The sequence below is a fragment of the Bos grunniens genome, chromosome 9 (assembly GCF_055505025.1).
Source record: "Bos grunniens cultivar Pamir isolate PY7600 chromosome 9, Bosgru_T2T1.0, whole genome shotgun sequence".
Lineage (NCBI taxonomy): Eukaryota > Metazoa > Chordata > Mammalia > Artiodactyla > Bovidae > Bos > Bos grunniens.
In genome coordinates, this window is record NC_141173.1 from 62735100 (window position 1) to 62752744 (window position 17645).

At 41.9% G+C, this 17645-nt stretch overlaps 1 protein-coding gene across 4 annotated transcripts in view; it reads left to right on the forward strand.

Moving 5' to 3' along the window:
• The window catches only part of CNR1 (cannabinoid receptor 1), a 30763-nt gene extending 13344 nt beyond the window's left edge, over window positions 1-17419 (forward strand). For 3 of the 4 annotated variants that reach the window (XM_086317780.1, XM_086317778.1, XM_086317777.1), the window contains exon 2: window positions 11852-17419. In XM_086317780.1, coding sequence (XP_086173906.1) covers window positions 11915-13333 — 1419 coding nt within the window. In that variant the 5' untranslated portion in view covers window positions 11852-11914 and the 3' untranslated portion in view covers window positions 13334-17419. Of the gene's footprint in view, window positions 1-3052; window positions 3613-11851 lie in introns of those variants that run through there. The other variant, XM_086317779.1, reaches the window with a different exon arrangement.
• Window positions 17420-17645: the final 226 nt, after the last annotated feature.

Genomic DNA, 17645 nt, shown 5'->3' on the forward strand with positions numbered 1-17645 from the left:
GAGAACATTAACACAAGGAAGAAGAATTTGGTATTTTTGCCTGAATCATCAGGATAATTAAGTCAGTCTTTGGCTTTGCTGTGGAAGATGATGCAATAAGTAACAAAACTACTTTAATAATTCCAAAGCTCAACTGGTTGGGCAAGAGTGAGAAAAGACTCAATTGCCCATTCGACTGTAACAGAAACATCATTCATCTAGTTGTAATGTTGGCACATGAGATCTGCCGTGTATATGAAGGACGTGCCTTAGACATAATGCAGTTAAAATTTTCCCTACTAACTTTAGAGAAATACATGAGCAAGTTATTTTTCTTGATCAAATTAAGACAAACCAGACTTGTTCCCAGAAATGAATGGAACATAACAAATATATCCACTGGCACCTTCCTTCTCTTGAACCATTCACAATGATCTTTTATGAGGTTAGCCAAGCAGATGAAGAATTGGCCTAGAGCTCCTATATTTAATATCCTGAATGCCTATCAATCTAGACACGATGAACTTGGCATTGTTTCCTTAAAGCATTTACAAACTTAGAATCTAGAAAAGGAGCCTGGTGGGGTGATACAGTCTGTAACTACAGTGGGAGCAGCAGTGTTTCTGATGCTTTTAAAGGATTTTCTGCCTTCCTGGATATGACATCATGCAGGAATCTAATACTGAATAGTGCCTTCCTACCCACCCCGCAAGATGCTACAAGGATTTTGACTCCAGAATCAACAGTGACAAATATCTAAATGACTTAAGTATCATTCTAAAACAAAGAAGGTCCTCAGTGGGGCAATGAAGATTAAAATACTCTGTTATTAAATTATATTGATACAGAAAAGACTATTTTAAGTCTTGTTTTGAAGACTTACACCATGCTCATCCTAAGCAGAACATGGATATTTTATACCTTAATGGTTATAGAAGCAAAAATATGGACTCTGAATAGACTTTAAAAAAAATTCCATGCTGCTAAACCCATGAAAATTTCTTGATGATACTATAGGCTGCTGGTTGATATATAAGTTTGGAGATGGTGGATAGAGAAGTGGGTGTGCATAGAGATGGAAAAAAAGAACAGGTGATATTATTCTAAAAAACTGAAATTTTTTAAAAATAATAAGATTCAATGTATTAAAGTATTTTTATTATTGTTATTATAAAGGACTTTCCAGATGGCTCAGCAGTAAAGAATCCACCTGCCAATGCAGGAGATGCTGGAGACACAAGTTCGATACCTGGATCCAGAAAATCCCCTGGAAGAGGAAATGGCAACCCACTCCAGTATTCTTGCCTGGAGAATGCCATGGACAGGGGACCTGGTGGGCTGCAGTCCATAGGGTCACAATGAGTTGGACACGACTGAGCAACTGCACATGTATGCATAAGGCATGATAGCCTAAATTAGAGTATGTTGCTTATTTTTTAAAAAAGCAAAATTCTAAGAAAATCACCTTAAATGTCATTCAGTCATTCTTTTAGTATAATAGTAATAAAAAACCAACTGCTTATTTAATAGGTGCATCTACGCATCTTGCTGAAAATTTGCAATTATGATTTTCCCAGTAGCAAACAAAAGCAAAATTAATGGTAGCTGCATCCCCCACAAAGCCTAAGCTATATTACTAATGAACTCTCAAAGAACACTCTCATTGCAAAAAAAATAATCAGGTGGAAATTACTGTAATAATCCAAATGTAGAAATAAAGGAAAGAATTAGCAAAAATGCAGAGAACAGTCTTATTGCCACAGTGCCATTAACTGTTAAAATAGCCTGAGCACAGTGGTATTTTGACATTACTAAGATTCTTGAACTGCACAAAATCCATGTATATTTTTAACTGCATTCTTTAATTATAAGGTTGGCTTACATTGGACAGAAATTACTCTATATTTCATAACCATGCCATGCCCTGCCTCTGATTTTAACAAGCTAGTTTGTTTTCATGAAAGTACTTGGTCACATTAAAATGGGAAATTGTGATCACATATGTGATGATCTTAATATAGAGTAAATCATAGGCATGCATGTTTTGCATTATTGAAATAAGGTTCATGATTCTTTGTCTTTACTGAGAAATCATTATAGCTCTTCCAAATGCTAACATTTTCATCCTTGAGGACATGCCAGTAGGCAGATTTACCTAGATGGGCTGGGATAGGAAAGAGTGATTTAGTAGGAGGTAGTCTTAATTACTGCTGGCAAAATGCCTTAATTGGTGCTTGTAAGAGGCTGGAAGACTTGAATATACTATAAAATGCAAAATGCCTTTATCCCAGTTATTGTTCATCCTTAGAAAAGAGTATAAAGTCCAAAGGCAGAAACTCTGAAGTCTGAGAAACATAGGTTCAGCTACAGATTCTTCACACCTGGACAGTTTATTTAAAACATAAGGGCCTCCATTTCCTTATATGCAAAATAGGATTATAAATAAGCACCTGATAGAGTTGTTATGACAATTTATTGATAGAATATATGCGGAGTCTCAAATGCCTGGAGTATCTTAGACATTCAGTAAAGCTTCTGCCGCTCTCACCCATGTGTGTATCTTTTATTTGCTTTAAGTGCTGAGAGAAAACTAAAAATTGAATAAGCAGCCTATGAGCTAATTAAGCCAATGAATTATCTGGAAGTATAATTAATAATATATGGCAAAGAGTCATTATACTAAGTAATGATAACAATAATTAATATTTATTACAGGCTTAAATTTTGTGCCAGGCACTATGTTAAATACTTTACATGCACGTTTTCTTTCATTTAATTTTTAGAACAATTCTGTGATTGAGGCATCTTCCTCCACTTTCCTCTTCCACTTCCCACTTTACAGATGAAATAATGAGCCTTAGAAAGATTAACTACTTAACCAAATGTAGCTCTGATACTAATCTTGGTTTGCTGCTGCTGCTGCCGCTAAGTCGATTCAGTCGTGTCCGACTCTGTGCGACCCCATAGACGGCAGCCCACCAGGCTCCCCCGTCCCTGGGATTCTCCAGGCAAGAACACTGGAGTGGGTTGCCATTTCCTTCTCCAATGCATGAAAGTGAAAAGTGAGAGTGAAGTTGCTCAGTCGTCTCGTGTCTGACTCTTAGAGACCCCGTGGACTGCAGCCCACCAAGCTCCTTTGTCCATGGGATTTTCCAGGCAAGAGTACTGGAGTGGTGTGCCATTGCTTGAATTAGGAGTTAGTAATATCTTGGTTTACTAACTCCTAATTCAATGTTCTCTTAATTACTAGTGCTTTGATTAGTTGGAATCAGTAGGGGAAAGCAGGCAGTTGGTAGGTTAGGGAGATGACCTACCATAACAATTAAAAGCAACTCCAGACCTGTGATATCCAATATGACAGCCACTAGCCACATGTAGCTATTAAGCACTTGAAGTATGGTTAGTTCCACGTGTGTTAGTCACTCAGTTATGTCCAACTCTTTGTGACCCATGGACTGTAGCCCACCAGGATTCTCTGTCCACGGAATTCTTCAGGCAAGAATACTGGAGTGGGCTGCCATTTCCTTCTCCAGAGGATCTTCCAGACCCAGAGATGGAACCCGCGTCTCCTGCATTGCAGGCAGATTCTTTACTGTCTGAACCACCAGAGAAGTCCGAAGCTTCTTATTTAATGTGAGTTCCACATGTTGAAAGGAAAATATTTTGAATGCATTGGGTTAAATAAAATATACCATTAAGATTAATTTCACATTTTACCTTTTTATTTTTACCCTTGATCAGTTCAGTTCAGTCAGTTACTCAGTCTTGTCTGACTCTTTGTAACCTCATGGACTGCAGCACACCAGGCCTCCCTATCCATCACCGACTCCCAGAGCTTACTCAACTCATGTCCATTGAGTCGGTGATGCCATCCAACCATCTCATCCTCTGTCGTCCCCTTCTCTTCTCACCTTCAATCTTTCCCAGCATCAGGATCTTTTCTAATGAGTCAGTTCTTCACATCAGGTGGCCAAAGTATTAGAGTTTCAGTTTCAACATCAGTCCTTCCAATGAATATTCAGGACTGATTTCCTTTAGGATGGACTGGTTGGATCTCCTTGCAGTTCAAGGGACTCTCAAGAGTCTTCTCCAACACCACAGTTAAAAAGCATCAATTCTTTGGCACTCAGTTTTCTTCACAGTCCAACTCTACAATCCATACATGACCACTGGAAAAACCATAGCCTTGACTAGATGGACCTTTGTTGGCAAAGTAATGTCTCTGCTTTTCAATATGCTGTCTAGATTGGTCGTAACTTTTCTTCCAAGGAGCAAGCGTCTTTTAATTTCATGGCTGCAGTCACCATCTGCAGTGATTTTGGAGCCCCCAAAAATAAAGTCTGACACTGTTTCCACTGTTTCCCCATCTATTTTCCATGAAGTGATGGGACCAGATGCCATGATCTTAGTTTTCTGAATGTTGAGCTTTATGCCAACTTTTCCACTCTCCTCTTTCACTTGCATCAAGAGACTCTTTAGTTCTTCTTCGCTTTCTGCCATAAAGGTGGTGCCATCTGCATCTGAGGTTATTAATATTTCTCCTGGCTATCTTGATTCCAGCTTGTGCTTCATCCAGTCCAGTGTTTCTCATGATGTATTCTGCATATAAGTTAAATAATCAGGGTGACAATATACAGCCTTGAAGTACTCCTTTTCCTATTTGGAACCAGTCTGGTCCAGTTCTAACTGTTGCTTCCTGACCTGCATACAGATTTCTCAAGAGGCAGGTCAGGTGGTCTGGTATTCCCATCTCTTTAAGAATTCTCCAGTTTGTGGTGATCCACACAGTATCCTTAATACTGGAAAGTTAAAAATTGCCAATGTGGCTTGCATTCCATTTTTATGGGACAGCATTGCTCTAGAACCAGAACATCTGATTTCATTCGGGCCTTGCCACCCACTAGCTGTGTGAATGGCAAGTTACTTACCCTCTCTGTACCTTCCATCTACAAAATGGGGACGATGATGGCGTCTACTTTTCATCAGAAACTCTGAGGACCACCCACACATAATAACCTCTCCATATGTGCCTAAAAAGGGAAAAGTCGTAGTCTACCTGTTTATAGAGGCCAAGGAGGAGGAATCCAGGATAAGTCTAGGATGTGAACTTGGGTGTCTGGAAAGATTATTCACAGTACGGTAAGAAATGTGAAACATGACACGGCTGCATTATTTGTGACAGTGGGAGATGATAAATAACCTAAATCTGCCTCCCTAGGAGGCTGGTCACATTCATCTAACAGGTACTCAAGGCAGCTGCTAAGTGAGGAGGGAGGTTTTGTGTACTGCTGTGGCACTGTCTTCATGTACACTTTTAAAATCAACATGCAAAACACTGTATATATTAGTGTTGGTTAAAAGGAAAATAAAGAGGGAATAAATGTATATGCATTTGCTTAACTATTCTTGGAATATCTCTGGAAAGAGCACCAAGAAATGTCTTGTCTCTAAAGAAGAAAACTGTTTGATTGGAACACTGGAAAGGGAGAGGTTAGACTGATTCTTTTGCTGTATATCCCTTTGTACATTTTGAATTATATGAGTAGAATGTGCACATAAAAATAATGAGAGTTTCAAAGAAATTAGTTTTTAATTAGGCAATGTGAAGGGAGAATTAGTTACTTGAGAGAAGATGACTTATCGGATGGAGGTCTTGGACTGGCCCCAAGTAGCTGCTTAGAAATGCTGGGCTCAAGCTTTGGTATTCAGGCCAAGTGTCCATTGAATTTATTACCTTTCTCTCTTCTAATTTGAAGGAAAGGCAAATATATATTTTTAAATCATGGCTTTCATGCTTCAGTAAAATTCAACTGCCACCATATTAGCTTTGTGGGAGGATTTCTAAGGGAGCTCAGCTTCCCCCATCCCCCTCCTTCACCTGCTATCATGTTGTCAGGCTGGTGAGTCACATAAAAAAAAAGACACCAGTCCTATGTTTGGAAAGCACATTCTAGTTATGGAAATAAATATGTAAACTCATGAGAGAATGGTGTAATAAAGTCTGTAATAGAGGGGGAAATTGGGAGAACTGCTTCTGCCTGGAGGGAAGGGCAGGTCAAGGAGGTCTCAGAAAGATAAGCTAACAGAGACCTTGGAAATGAGTATTTCAGACAGAGGGAGGGGTAGGAGGAAAGGAGGAAGGTGTGCAGGGTGATTCAAGGAGCAGAGAGCCATCTCCTAGGCCAGTGCGCTGTGTGTTTTAAGTATGGGTGGGAGTTGAGAAGCAAAAGTGAGATTTGAGGATGTGCCAGGGCTATTAACGGCTCTCGCAGATTATAGCGCTCTTCTCTATCCCTCCTGTTATATGAACACTTTCATATGTGAGTGGAGTTGTTCAGCAAATGTAAATTTGCACAAAGAGCAAAGTTGACTCAAAAGTTGTGGCCCAATGGTGGGCGCACGTAGGGCATTTTCTGGAAGAACTGAGGCTTTGAGAAAGGACATGACAGACAGATGGCTGAACAGGAAACCTGAGGACACTTGAGAGTGAGCAGGTGGAGCCAGGCTAAGATGGGAACTCAGGAGAGACTTGAAGAGGGGAATCAAGAAGCGGTGGGCAACCATGGTGGCTGTTGGACTTCAGTCTTTTATTTCTGCATCCTTTATAGCCTCTGCAGCTAGCCTGCCTCCCTGGGACACCTGACTGGGCTTTACCAGACTCTCAGTGCACACGGGGTGTCCCTGTGTGGTCCGTGCATTCGTGCTCCTGCCTCTGGTCAAGCCATTCCCAGCCCCCACGTGCCTTGCCCTATGCCAGTTCGGGAAGGAGTACAGAGCCAGCTCAGAAAAGGAGCTAGCTGTAAGTTCCTGAGTAATGCCAGAATTTAACTGTGGAGGATTTAGGGCCATTGGTCCAATGGTGTCTCCATACTGTCAGTACAGGTCACACTGGGATCATGCAAAAGGGCTACAGGACCAGGAAGGGGTGGAGGAGCCCTCCTGACCTACCTGTCATACTTACTTTGCTCACTGTCTGATAAAACATTGCTGATATCCTTGCTAACCACTATCTAGCCAAAGCTCCCCATGTATATTTAGGCTAGGTAATCATTACATGGGCCTTCCCTTGTGGCTCAGAGGGTAAAGAATCTGCTTGCAATGCAAGAGACCCGGGTTAGATCCCTGGATCAGGAAGATCCCCTGGAGAAGGAAGTGGCAACCCACTTCAGTATTCTTGCCTGAAAAATCCCATGGACAGAGAAGCTTGGTGGGCTACAATTCATGGGGTCTCAAAGAGTCGGACACAACGGAGCAACTAACACAATCATTACACAAGGCAGCTTTCATTTAAAATATCAAAGTCAAGCGAAGCCGCCTCAGTCTTGTCCAGCTCTTTGTAACCCTACGAACTGTAGCCCCTTAGGCTCCTCTGTCCATGGGATTCTCCAAGCAAGAATACTGGAATGGGTTGCTGTGTCCTCCTCCAGGGGATCTTCCCAACCCAGGGACTGAATCTTGAGTCTCTTATGTCTCCTGCATTGGCAGGCAAGTTCTTTATCACTAGCGCTATCTGGGAAGCCCTAAAATATCAACAACCTCATCTAAATAGAGCATTTTTCTAGCGCATATAGATTGGGTAGTGATTTAGGCAAGATACCTTGATTCAAGCTACATGCTTTATTCCATTGTGATCGGGAGAATCTGTCCCTCACCTTTTCCTTTTTTGAAATATGTATATTCAATCAACCAACATATATAGGGTCCCCTTCTATATGGTAGGCATTACACTATATGCTGTGGGTAAACATAAGATAAAATTCCTTCCCTCAGTGAGCTTACTGTCTGTTGGGTAGGAGGGGCAAAACATATGCAAACACAAAGAAATGTTAGACTATTAAGTAAATGCTGTGACAGAACTCTATTTGAATATTCTAGGAGCCCCAGAGAGGGTACTTCCTCTGATCATGGGAGCTATAGGAGGTGGTGACATCAAATTGCAGGAAAGGACTTGGCCAGATGGAGGAAGGGAAAGGATGTTTGCTGAGAGGAGTATGAAAAGTGGGGGAAACTAATGCACCAAGTTGAAAAGCAGTGGACTTGCTGTGTTCATGGAGCCGAATTATCTGGTGCAAGCGGCAAGTCCAGAAGTGACGAGAGGAGCGTTGAAGAGACAGGCAAGGGTTAGATGACCTTGGGAAAGAAGCCTTTTACTAGACTTTGTCCTGTGGGCAGTTGGGATGATGGTGGAGATCTTTCTTGCTCAGGGAGAACAGAAGGTGGAGAACTCTGGGCACAGGGAGTGAGAATCAGATCTGAAAGGCACTCAGCTGGGCCTACACAGAAGGCAGAGAGAAGAGCTGTGTTGGATGGTCTGGAGAGCATGAACCTGAAAGGGAAAACTTGTGAATGAATTTGAACTTGGTCTTTAGGGCAAAGAGGTTGAAACGGGAGTAGCATAATCAACTACCTATTTTATGAAGATCCACACAGCAGCTATTTGGGAAGTGGTCAGAAGGGGATTGGTCCAGAGAAAGGAAGGAAAACCAGCCGTGAAGATGGTGCTCGGGTTCCGGTGAGCTGTGATGGTGGCTTGGACATGGAGGTGGCAGAAGGTGGGGACTTGGGCCACATTTTGTGCCTGTTTCCAGTTACTAAACAATGAAAAGCACTTCAGGACACTTAAGGTAGTCATTAAAATGATTTTCTCTGCCTCTGTGTCCTGTCTACACCCACATGAATTCTACTTACTCTTGGTGTAGACATCCTGTTTTGGAGGAAGCCGCCTTCAACCCCTAGACTGCTGCTCCCACAGCATCGTGTATGTCCTTGACTGTAGCTGTTACCATGCTTTCTCATACTTGCAGGGTCAGCTGCCTGTCTCCTCTACCACACTGAACTTCATGTAGTCAGGGGGCTCTCCCTGGCTACTGTTCTGTTCCTAGTGCCTCATATAGTCCCTGGCATGTGGTGGGTGCTCCATGATTTGTTGGATGAATGAGTTAATGAGTTATTAGTTCAGATATAGAATTTTTTTCAATAGGGGAACAATTTTTATAATTTATTTTTAAGCATTTTAAAATTTTATTGGCATATAGTTGTTTTACAATGATGTGTTAGTTTCTACTGTATAGCAAAGTGAATAACATATATGTATATATATATTTACACACACACACACATATTTCCACCCCCCTCCCCCCTTTTGGATTTTCTTCAGCATTTTAATTGGATCCAAGTTAATGACTATCTTTCCCCTCCTCAAAACTGCATTATATATTTGGGAACACACACAAAAAAGACAATTAGTAAGTAAAATATTGACTTTCATGATTTTTGAAATGAGGATAGATATCACTTTGTATTTCTAATGTTGGTTGTTGATTTCAGTCACTAAGTCGTGTCTGACTCTTAGGACTCCATGGACTGTATCCTGCCAGGCTCTTCTGTCCATGGGATTCTCCAGGCAAGAATGCTAGAGTGGGTTGCCATTTCCTTCTCCAGGGGATCTTCCTGACCCAGGAATTGAACCCAGGCCTCCTGCATTGCAGGCAGATTCTTTACCAAATGGGCTACGAATAGTTCTTCTCTATGTTGAAGTCATTAGCACTGAACATTATGTTTGTTTTAGGAGTATGACATCATTATTTAACTCTCTCACCTGTCTTGATGTGGCCCTTTTACGGTTTGTTGTGAAGTGCCATTCAGCTGGTTTTCAACTCTTTTTCAGAGGGAATTGTTCCATTTGTAGCTGTAGATTCGGTGGCCCTGTGGTAGGAGGAGCGTTGACGATCTTTCTACACTGCCATCTTGGACTGCCCTCAGTATTTTCTTTTTAATATTTTTTTTATTGTGGTGAAAGTCACATAATATAAAGCATACTCCTTTAACCATACTCAACTGTGCAGTTCAGTGGCACTAAGTACATTCACATTGTTGTGTAAGTCTCACCATCGTTCATCTCCCAAATTTTTCACCTTCCTAAACTGAAATTCTGTCACCATTTAAAACCAACTCCCCATGCCCACTTCCCACCCACTGATCCCCCACTCCCTGGCATCTACCAATGTACTTTCTGACTATGAATTTGACTATTCTAGGTACCTCATATAAGCAAAATCAGACAGTATTTGTGTGCACTTACTATATATTGTGGACTGCCCTCAGTATTTCAAATAATTTTTATAAGCTAAAGAGCTTAAAAGCCACATTTTAAACAAACATTTATAAATAGCGAAACCAATTCTCTGACCATTTATTTTGAAACAGAACCAAATTGCCCAGCTGAGAACTGAAGAGCCCTGAAAATCGACTCTTCCTCTCAGCCATCCTATTTCCAGCGTTATCCACTTAGAAAGCTTTGGACAATCAAGCCTGTCTCCCATCCTCCAGCGTGCGCTGGTATCACCCACCACTGGTGGCGGTCACTCTCTGGAAGCAGTTTCATGAGCCTCAGTGCAAGTTTGCCCTTCATAACAATTTTCTTGGCTGGTGTAGACATTGTAGAAGTGCACCTCAGGTGCAGTTCAAATGTCTTCTCTGGGTCAGGAAACTTGCCCAGTGGAGTCAGAGCTAGAACCTGGATCTTCCTATGATGGCTGCATGCTTCCTATAGTTCACAGCAATGTCTTCCTCTGCCTTTCTACTCAACACATAGGCCATCCAACTCAATCCTTGACTACACTCTTGTTCTTTGGTTTTCTTATATGCTTGGTCTTACCTATGTGACATGGCAGTCAAGTCTTCAAGAGCAGAGCTTATGTGACTTGTGGTTACTCTCCTACACCAACATTAGGACACTGTGTGTGTGAGAGAGAGTAGAGGCCAGGTGGCAGACAGTCCCTAACACAACTGAAATGTAGCCACACCCAAGGTACATTGCCTTCACTTGACAACCAGGCCTTGGAGAGCCACACGGGACTCACACAGTGACTCAAGTCTGGAGAGCTTACAAAATGAAAGATATGGATGTGTTGGGGGTGTGCTCTACCTCATCAACTTTGGATAGCTTTTCTTGTTTTTTTTTTTTTTTTTAATTATGTGTTTAGTTTTATTATTGTATGTTTTTCTGTACATTAATCAAGTGCATGGCTTTATTTTTATTTAATTCTTTTCATCGAGCAGTGAGCTTGTGGAATCTTAGCTCCCCTACCAGGGATCGAACTGGCACCCTTGTCAGTGAAAGAATGGGGCCCTAACCACTGGATCGCCAAGGAATTCTCTGGGCAGCTTTTCTTTTTCAACTAAGGAATTGACTTGTTTTGTTGACTGGATTGGTTAAAGGATTTTACCTGTGTTTGAGACAAGAATGAAATAACATGAAGGTACACAGCGATTTCACTTTCACTTTTCACTTTCATGCATTGGAGAAGGAAATGGCAACCCACTCCGGTGTTCTTGCCTGGAGAATCCCAGGGACGGGAGAGCCTGGTGGGCTGCCATCTGTGGGGTCACACAGAGTCGGACACGACTGAAGCGACTTGGCAGCAGCAGCAGCAGCAGCAGCACACAGTTGGGATGTTTACAGTCATTTGCAGGGATTTTTTGTTAGTTGTTGTTGTTCAGCCACTCAGTCATGTCTGACTCTGTGATTCCATGGACGGTAGCACACCAGGCTTCCCTGTCCTTCACTGTCTCCCACGGAGTGTGCTCAAACTCATGTCTGTTGAGTCAATGATGACATCTAACCATCTCATCCTCTGTCACCCCCTTCTCCTGCCCTCAATCTTCCCCAACATCAGTTGGTGGTGTGTTTTAATTCTCCCAGTTCCATGATTGGCTAAGGATTTTACCTATGTTTAGAGATAGGAATAAAATAACATGAGGGTACATTGTTGGGATGTTTACCATCATTTGGGGGGAATTTTTGTGGTTGGTATGTTTTAATTCTCCCGGTTCTCTCACCATTCAGCTTATCTGTTTTCCCTCCCATCAGGGTCCCCCGCTAAGGGGCTCTTTCTCAGTCATTGTGTGTGTGGCCTGATTGAAGACGGAGGGGATGAAGTCCATCCTCGACGGCCTGGCAGATACCACCTTCCGAACCATCACCACAGACCTCCTGTACGTGGGTGCCAATGACATTCAGTACGAAGATATCAAAAGCGACATGGCATCCAAATTAGGGTACTTCCCACAGAAATTTCCTCTGACTTCCTTCAGGGGAAGTCCCTTCCAAGAAAAGATGACTGCGGGGGACAGTCCTCAGCTGGTCCCAGCAGACCAGGTGAACCTCACCGAATTTTACAACAAGTCCCTGTCCTCCTACAAGGAGAATGATGAGAACATTCAGTGTGGGGAGAACTTTATGGACATGGAGTGCTTCATGATCCTGAACCCCAGCCAGCAGCTGGCCATCGCTGTGCTGTCCCTCACGTTGGGCACCTTCACGGTCCTGGAGAACCTGCTGGTGCTGTGCGTCATCCTCCATTCCCGCAGCCTCCGCTGCCGGCCCTCTTACCACTTCATCGGCAGCCTGGCAGTCGCCGATCTCCTGGGGAGCGTCATCTTCGTCTATAGCTTCGTCGACTTCCACGTGTTCCACCGCAAAGACAGCCCCAACGTGTTTCTGTTCAAACTGGGTGGGGTCACGGCCTCGTTCACAGCCTCAGTGGGCAGCCTGTTCCTCACGGCCATCGACAGGTACATATCGATTCACAGGCCCCTGGCCTATAAGAGGATCGTCACACGGCCTAAGGCCGTGGTGGCGTTTTGCCTGATGTGGACCATTGCGATTGTGATCGCCGTGCTGCCCCTGCTAGGCTGGAACTGCAAGAAACTGCAATCCGTGTGCTCAGACATTTTCCCTCTCATCGACGAGACCTACCTGATGTTCTGGATCGGGGTCACCAGCGTGCTGTTGCTGTTCATCGTGTATGCCTACATGTACATCCTCTGGAAGGCGCACAGCCATGCTGTCCGCATGATCCAGCGTGGTACCCAGAAGAGCATCATCATCCACACGTCCGAGGATGGCAAGGTGCAGGTGACACGGCCCGACCAAGCCCGCATGGACATTCGGCTGGCCAAGACCCTGGTCCTGATCCTGGTGGTCTTGATCATCTGCTGGGGCCCTCTGCTCGCTATCATGGTATATGATGTCTTTGGGAAGATGAACAAGCTCATTAAGACGGTGTTTGCATTCTGCAGCATGCTCTGCCTGCTGAATTCCACAGTGAACCCCATCATCTATGCTCTGCGGAGCAAGGACCTGAGACATGCTTTCCGGAGCATGTTCCCCTCCTGCGAAGGCACCGCACAGCCTCTTGATAACAGCATGGGGGACTCAGACTGCCTGCACAAACATGCCAACAATGCAGCCAGCGTCCACAGGGCGGCGGAGAGCTGCATCAAGAGCACGGTCAAGATCGCCAAGGTGACCATGTCTGTGTCCACGGACACGTCTGCCGAGGCTCTGTGAGCCAGACACTTCCCTGGCTGCACAGAAAAAATAAAAAATTCTCTCTCTTTCTTTTTTTTAAAGCTCAAAACCCAGAAGCGTCTGTCCTCTCATCGGTTATATTTTTTTAAGTTGACCGCGCTCAGTGAAAAGGTGATTGTCACCATGATCAGTTATCAGTTCTCTAACGTTTCTATAGTGTAGGTCCTCAAACTCAGTTCTCTGGAGGTTTACAGGGAAGAGAGCCTGTGGCTTCAGGAACTGGAAGGTCCTTGCAGAGTCTCAATGAAATAAGAGAGACACTTTCAGCTACACAGTTGAAAGCCCAAGTACCCATAGAAAAAGGCCATTAAATGAGTAATGCCTTCGTAATCACAACTTTCATTATAATGTGAAATGTACTTGTCCAGAAATATCAGAGATACTTCTGATATCTGAGAGATCTCCATTTTTACAACAGTTTTAGGACTAAAGTAGAGCTATTTTGTGACATGCAGTGTGTCCTGTGAGATGTGTATTAGTGTTTACTATGTGTTATTTATATTTGTCTAGTTCAGCGAAACTGCAAGGTGGGCTTCTATGAGACCAATGGAACCTAAGCAGTGGATATATGCCAATGAGACCACTTTTTAAAGCATTATTGCCCATGATCTAACTTTAGAAACCTTAATATTTTTTCAAAAATCTCTATTAAAACTTGACATTGAAATAACCATAAAGTTTTATTTTTCTGTTAATCCAACAAGAAGAATTTTAAGACTGTCCAAAGTCTTGAGCAGAACTCATTGACACTTAAAATTTTCTTAGTCCTGCATTTCATACGAGGACTCGTATTATCTTCTGGACTCTAACTGTTCTGCTGAGTGATGGATTACAGGCAGAACAAAAGAGAGACGACTTATTGACTTTTGGCTGAAATCACTGACTTTGTTTAGTCTTTAGCTCTTACTGGACCTCTTAAGACAGCATGTGTCAATCTTAATGTAAGTTGTTAGCACTGTGCAATCGCTGTTTACTTGAAGAGTACTGCATCCTTATATTCCAGGTTTAGGTAGCTTTCATGCCTGGGTGGCCAAACAACAGTCTTCATTTTTTCTTAATTGAAAAGAAGTATTGTCTGGATCAGTAAAATTCTACTGTATGTGTGAATATAAATGTGTGTGTATGTGTGTGATTCTATCCTGTAACTGTTCTAGTAATGTCTTAAAGTGAGAAAACTGTGACCATGTGTACGCTGTTCCCCTTGCTGCACTCTCGCACATGAATTCAGTTTCTAAAGTTGAGTTCTTCTGGAAATCTTGTTGATAAAAACACTGACCATAAACCTTCAGAACCCTCCCCCTTTGAAACTGGATCAAGTGTTACTAAACTGACCTTTAGATATTTCATAAGACCAGTGTTTAGCAAGGAATCATTGACCATGAACACTCAAGTCACGGTCTGTATAGTGTTCATGTCAGGAAATAGAAGTGTTTTGGTTTCTGATTGCCTAATGTCGATCAAGTCCATGGAAATGTAAGTCATTATAAGGGAAGTGGTTCTAAAAGAAAGAAGAAAAGCCAGTAGTAACACAGTTTAGTTGTATGTGTAGGCAGCGAGATCCCAGTTTAAGTAGCTCTATACCTTGCTCACTGGAGTGAGACTACCAGATCTGGCTCATGTGGTAAGAAGGCCAATCAGACAGCAACTGGGAGAGAAAAGGGCAGTGAGGAGCTGACACCCTTGGGATGGAGGCCTGGACGTCATGTGGTTGCTTCTGTACTTCAAGCAGATGCCCTTGGTGACAACCCAGCAGCTTTGCCTGTATAGGTTCGGGCTAAGGAAGAGGCTGTCCTCTGCTCCTGGTTAGCTAGAGGTGCTAAGGCATAATGATGAACATGGCTTGCTTTCTTCTTACCCTCCACTTCATCCTCAGTGGTGCCATGGGTGCTCCAAATTAGGCCCTTTCACAGTAAGCATTGATAGTGCTGAAGAAGCCATTCGACTCTGACAAATTTTGCTTGCAGACTACCTTTTCCCTAAATGGATAAAACGTAGCTTTTGCGTAGCCTGCATAGGCCTGCATAGCCTGAAGTAAAGTGGAGAGCTAGCTAATCTGGTGATTGCTAGCTATGTGGTACCCAAGCAGCCTGATGGGGCAATGTCGTTTCTTGCAGTATAAGGCTGAATATGGCTTGTGGACCAAGCTGAGATGCTTTTAATTGTCTGTACAGCTCGAATCTGCCTGCTGGTTTCTTCACTTTACCTCTCTGTCATATGCAGATGAGGGCTCAGGGTGCTAGAGGATTAATAAGATCTCTTTAGAAGGACAAAAGATTATTTATGAAAAAACTCACCAGGGTTCCTAGTTTCCATTGAAGAGTTTGCCACTCTTTAGTCCCAAATTACCCTGAAGATGAATCCACATATCTATGAGCTCACCAGGCAATGTCAATGCTCTTTTCACAGCTCTGAAGACCTGGTGAAGATGAAATTCTTGTTATTGGTAGAAAAATTTTGGGATTCATTTTTGAAACTGTATTTGTGTGTATGCAAAGTAGATTTTATAGTGTGTTGTGCTTACAAGATCTTAATCATATATAATCAATTAAGGGACAATGGGGCTGACAGCACTAAACTTGGTGCTTATTGATATTCTAAGAAATATCTGTGAAATATCATCCTGTATGTGTTATGCCACCTTCATTTTAAAACATTTAAATGAGTTTGATTCACTCTGACACTTTTAATATCATTTCCTAACCCAAGTGACTCAAATGCTCTCCCCAATGAATATACTCATTAGAATTATTATTCATTAGTACCATTCATTAATTAGTCCCTTAATGAGATCCATTGATTTAAATATAATTTAGATTTCAGTACATTTTATAAGGTCTAGCTTCAGAGTTATCTTCTTTCCTCTAAGGCTGACATATGGGTCCTGACCATGCATTTCACCATCATATATGTCTTCAGAAAGGGCCAAATTGCCAACCTGCTTGGTTTCTTCAGAGTAATGATGAATCTTTCAAGCCCAGACCCACATTTTCATTTAGAAAAAGAGGGCTGTCTCTAACAACCCTTACTTTTCCATTACATAGGAAATAAGTGTAAAAGAAACATAGATCTGGAAGAAGCTACAGACATATGCCTACACTTGAGATGATCCCCAAGATTCCCCATCACTTTGAGTCCAAGTGGTATTAAGTGTAATGGAATTGTGGCTGCCTAAACCCACACAGCAGGAAAAGGCCCAACCTCCTGATGAGAATTAGACCCTTGATGAGTAGCATTCTAGTTACTGTCTTGTTGATTAATTTCTGCCATCTTATGTCTGTAAAAGAGACCACCAATATCATGCGCAAAATTAGATTTCTCACAATCTAACTGTATATTTGTATGATATTTAAAAATCTCCTAAATGCTGGGCAATGGTTATTAACAATTGTCTTGCACTGGCCTTCTGATGAAACATTAACAATGCCTACTGTAATATAGACAAAACATTTTATCTACTGATTTGGGCTGAATGTATGTAAATAGGTTTTCAAAAAGTCAGATGTTTAAGCAGTGGCCTACAAATCAGTAATTTTCAGATAGGAGAGTTTCTTTACACTGCTGTGGCATCCTAAAAGCTATCTTCATATCAACTTAATGTACTAGGCCTGCTGGGGATGATCGGCATCCCCAAGGAAGGAAACCTTTTCTTGTAATAATATGAATCAAGATACCAGATGATCTGGATTCTTATTTCCAATGTTTCAAGTGGAAAACATAGCTCTTTATTGTCTGTAAATCAAACATGATTACTTTTCCTCTTAGAGAAATACTGTATTGTTAGATGTTTGTTGAGCTGGTAACATCCTTGCAACCGCTGCAATATCTTTGTTAGTAATAAAACTTTGTACACAAGTACTAGTAAGATTGTTATTCAATGTAGCTTCAGTCATTAAATTACTATAGTGAAGTAGTACTTCTGTAATATTTACAATGTATTAAGCCCACACTATATTTTATTTCAGTGGTGTAATTAAATTGTTATTTATTCAAAGAGAAAACATCCCATCATGTCTATTGTCCAAAGTTACCTGGAATCAAATAAAAATCCTAGATTATCACAAAGAACACACAGTGTCTTTGGATTCTGCCTTATTTCACTGTCTAATGTCAAAACACTTGAGGTTTAAGTTCTGAAAGGTTGATTTGTTCCTCAAAAGCAAGGAAGACTCTATTTGAGAAATGAGAACAGATTAGATTAATATATTCATTTTTAACATAGAAAAAAATGCAAAAAGCATCATTTACATAATAAAGGGAAAAGCCTGCCATACCTTTTAAAAATCATTATTTA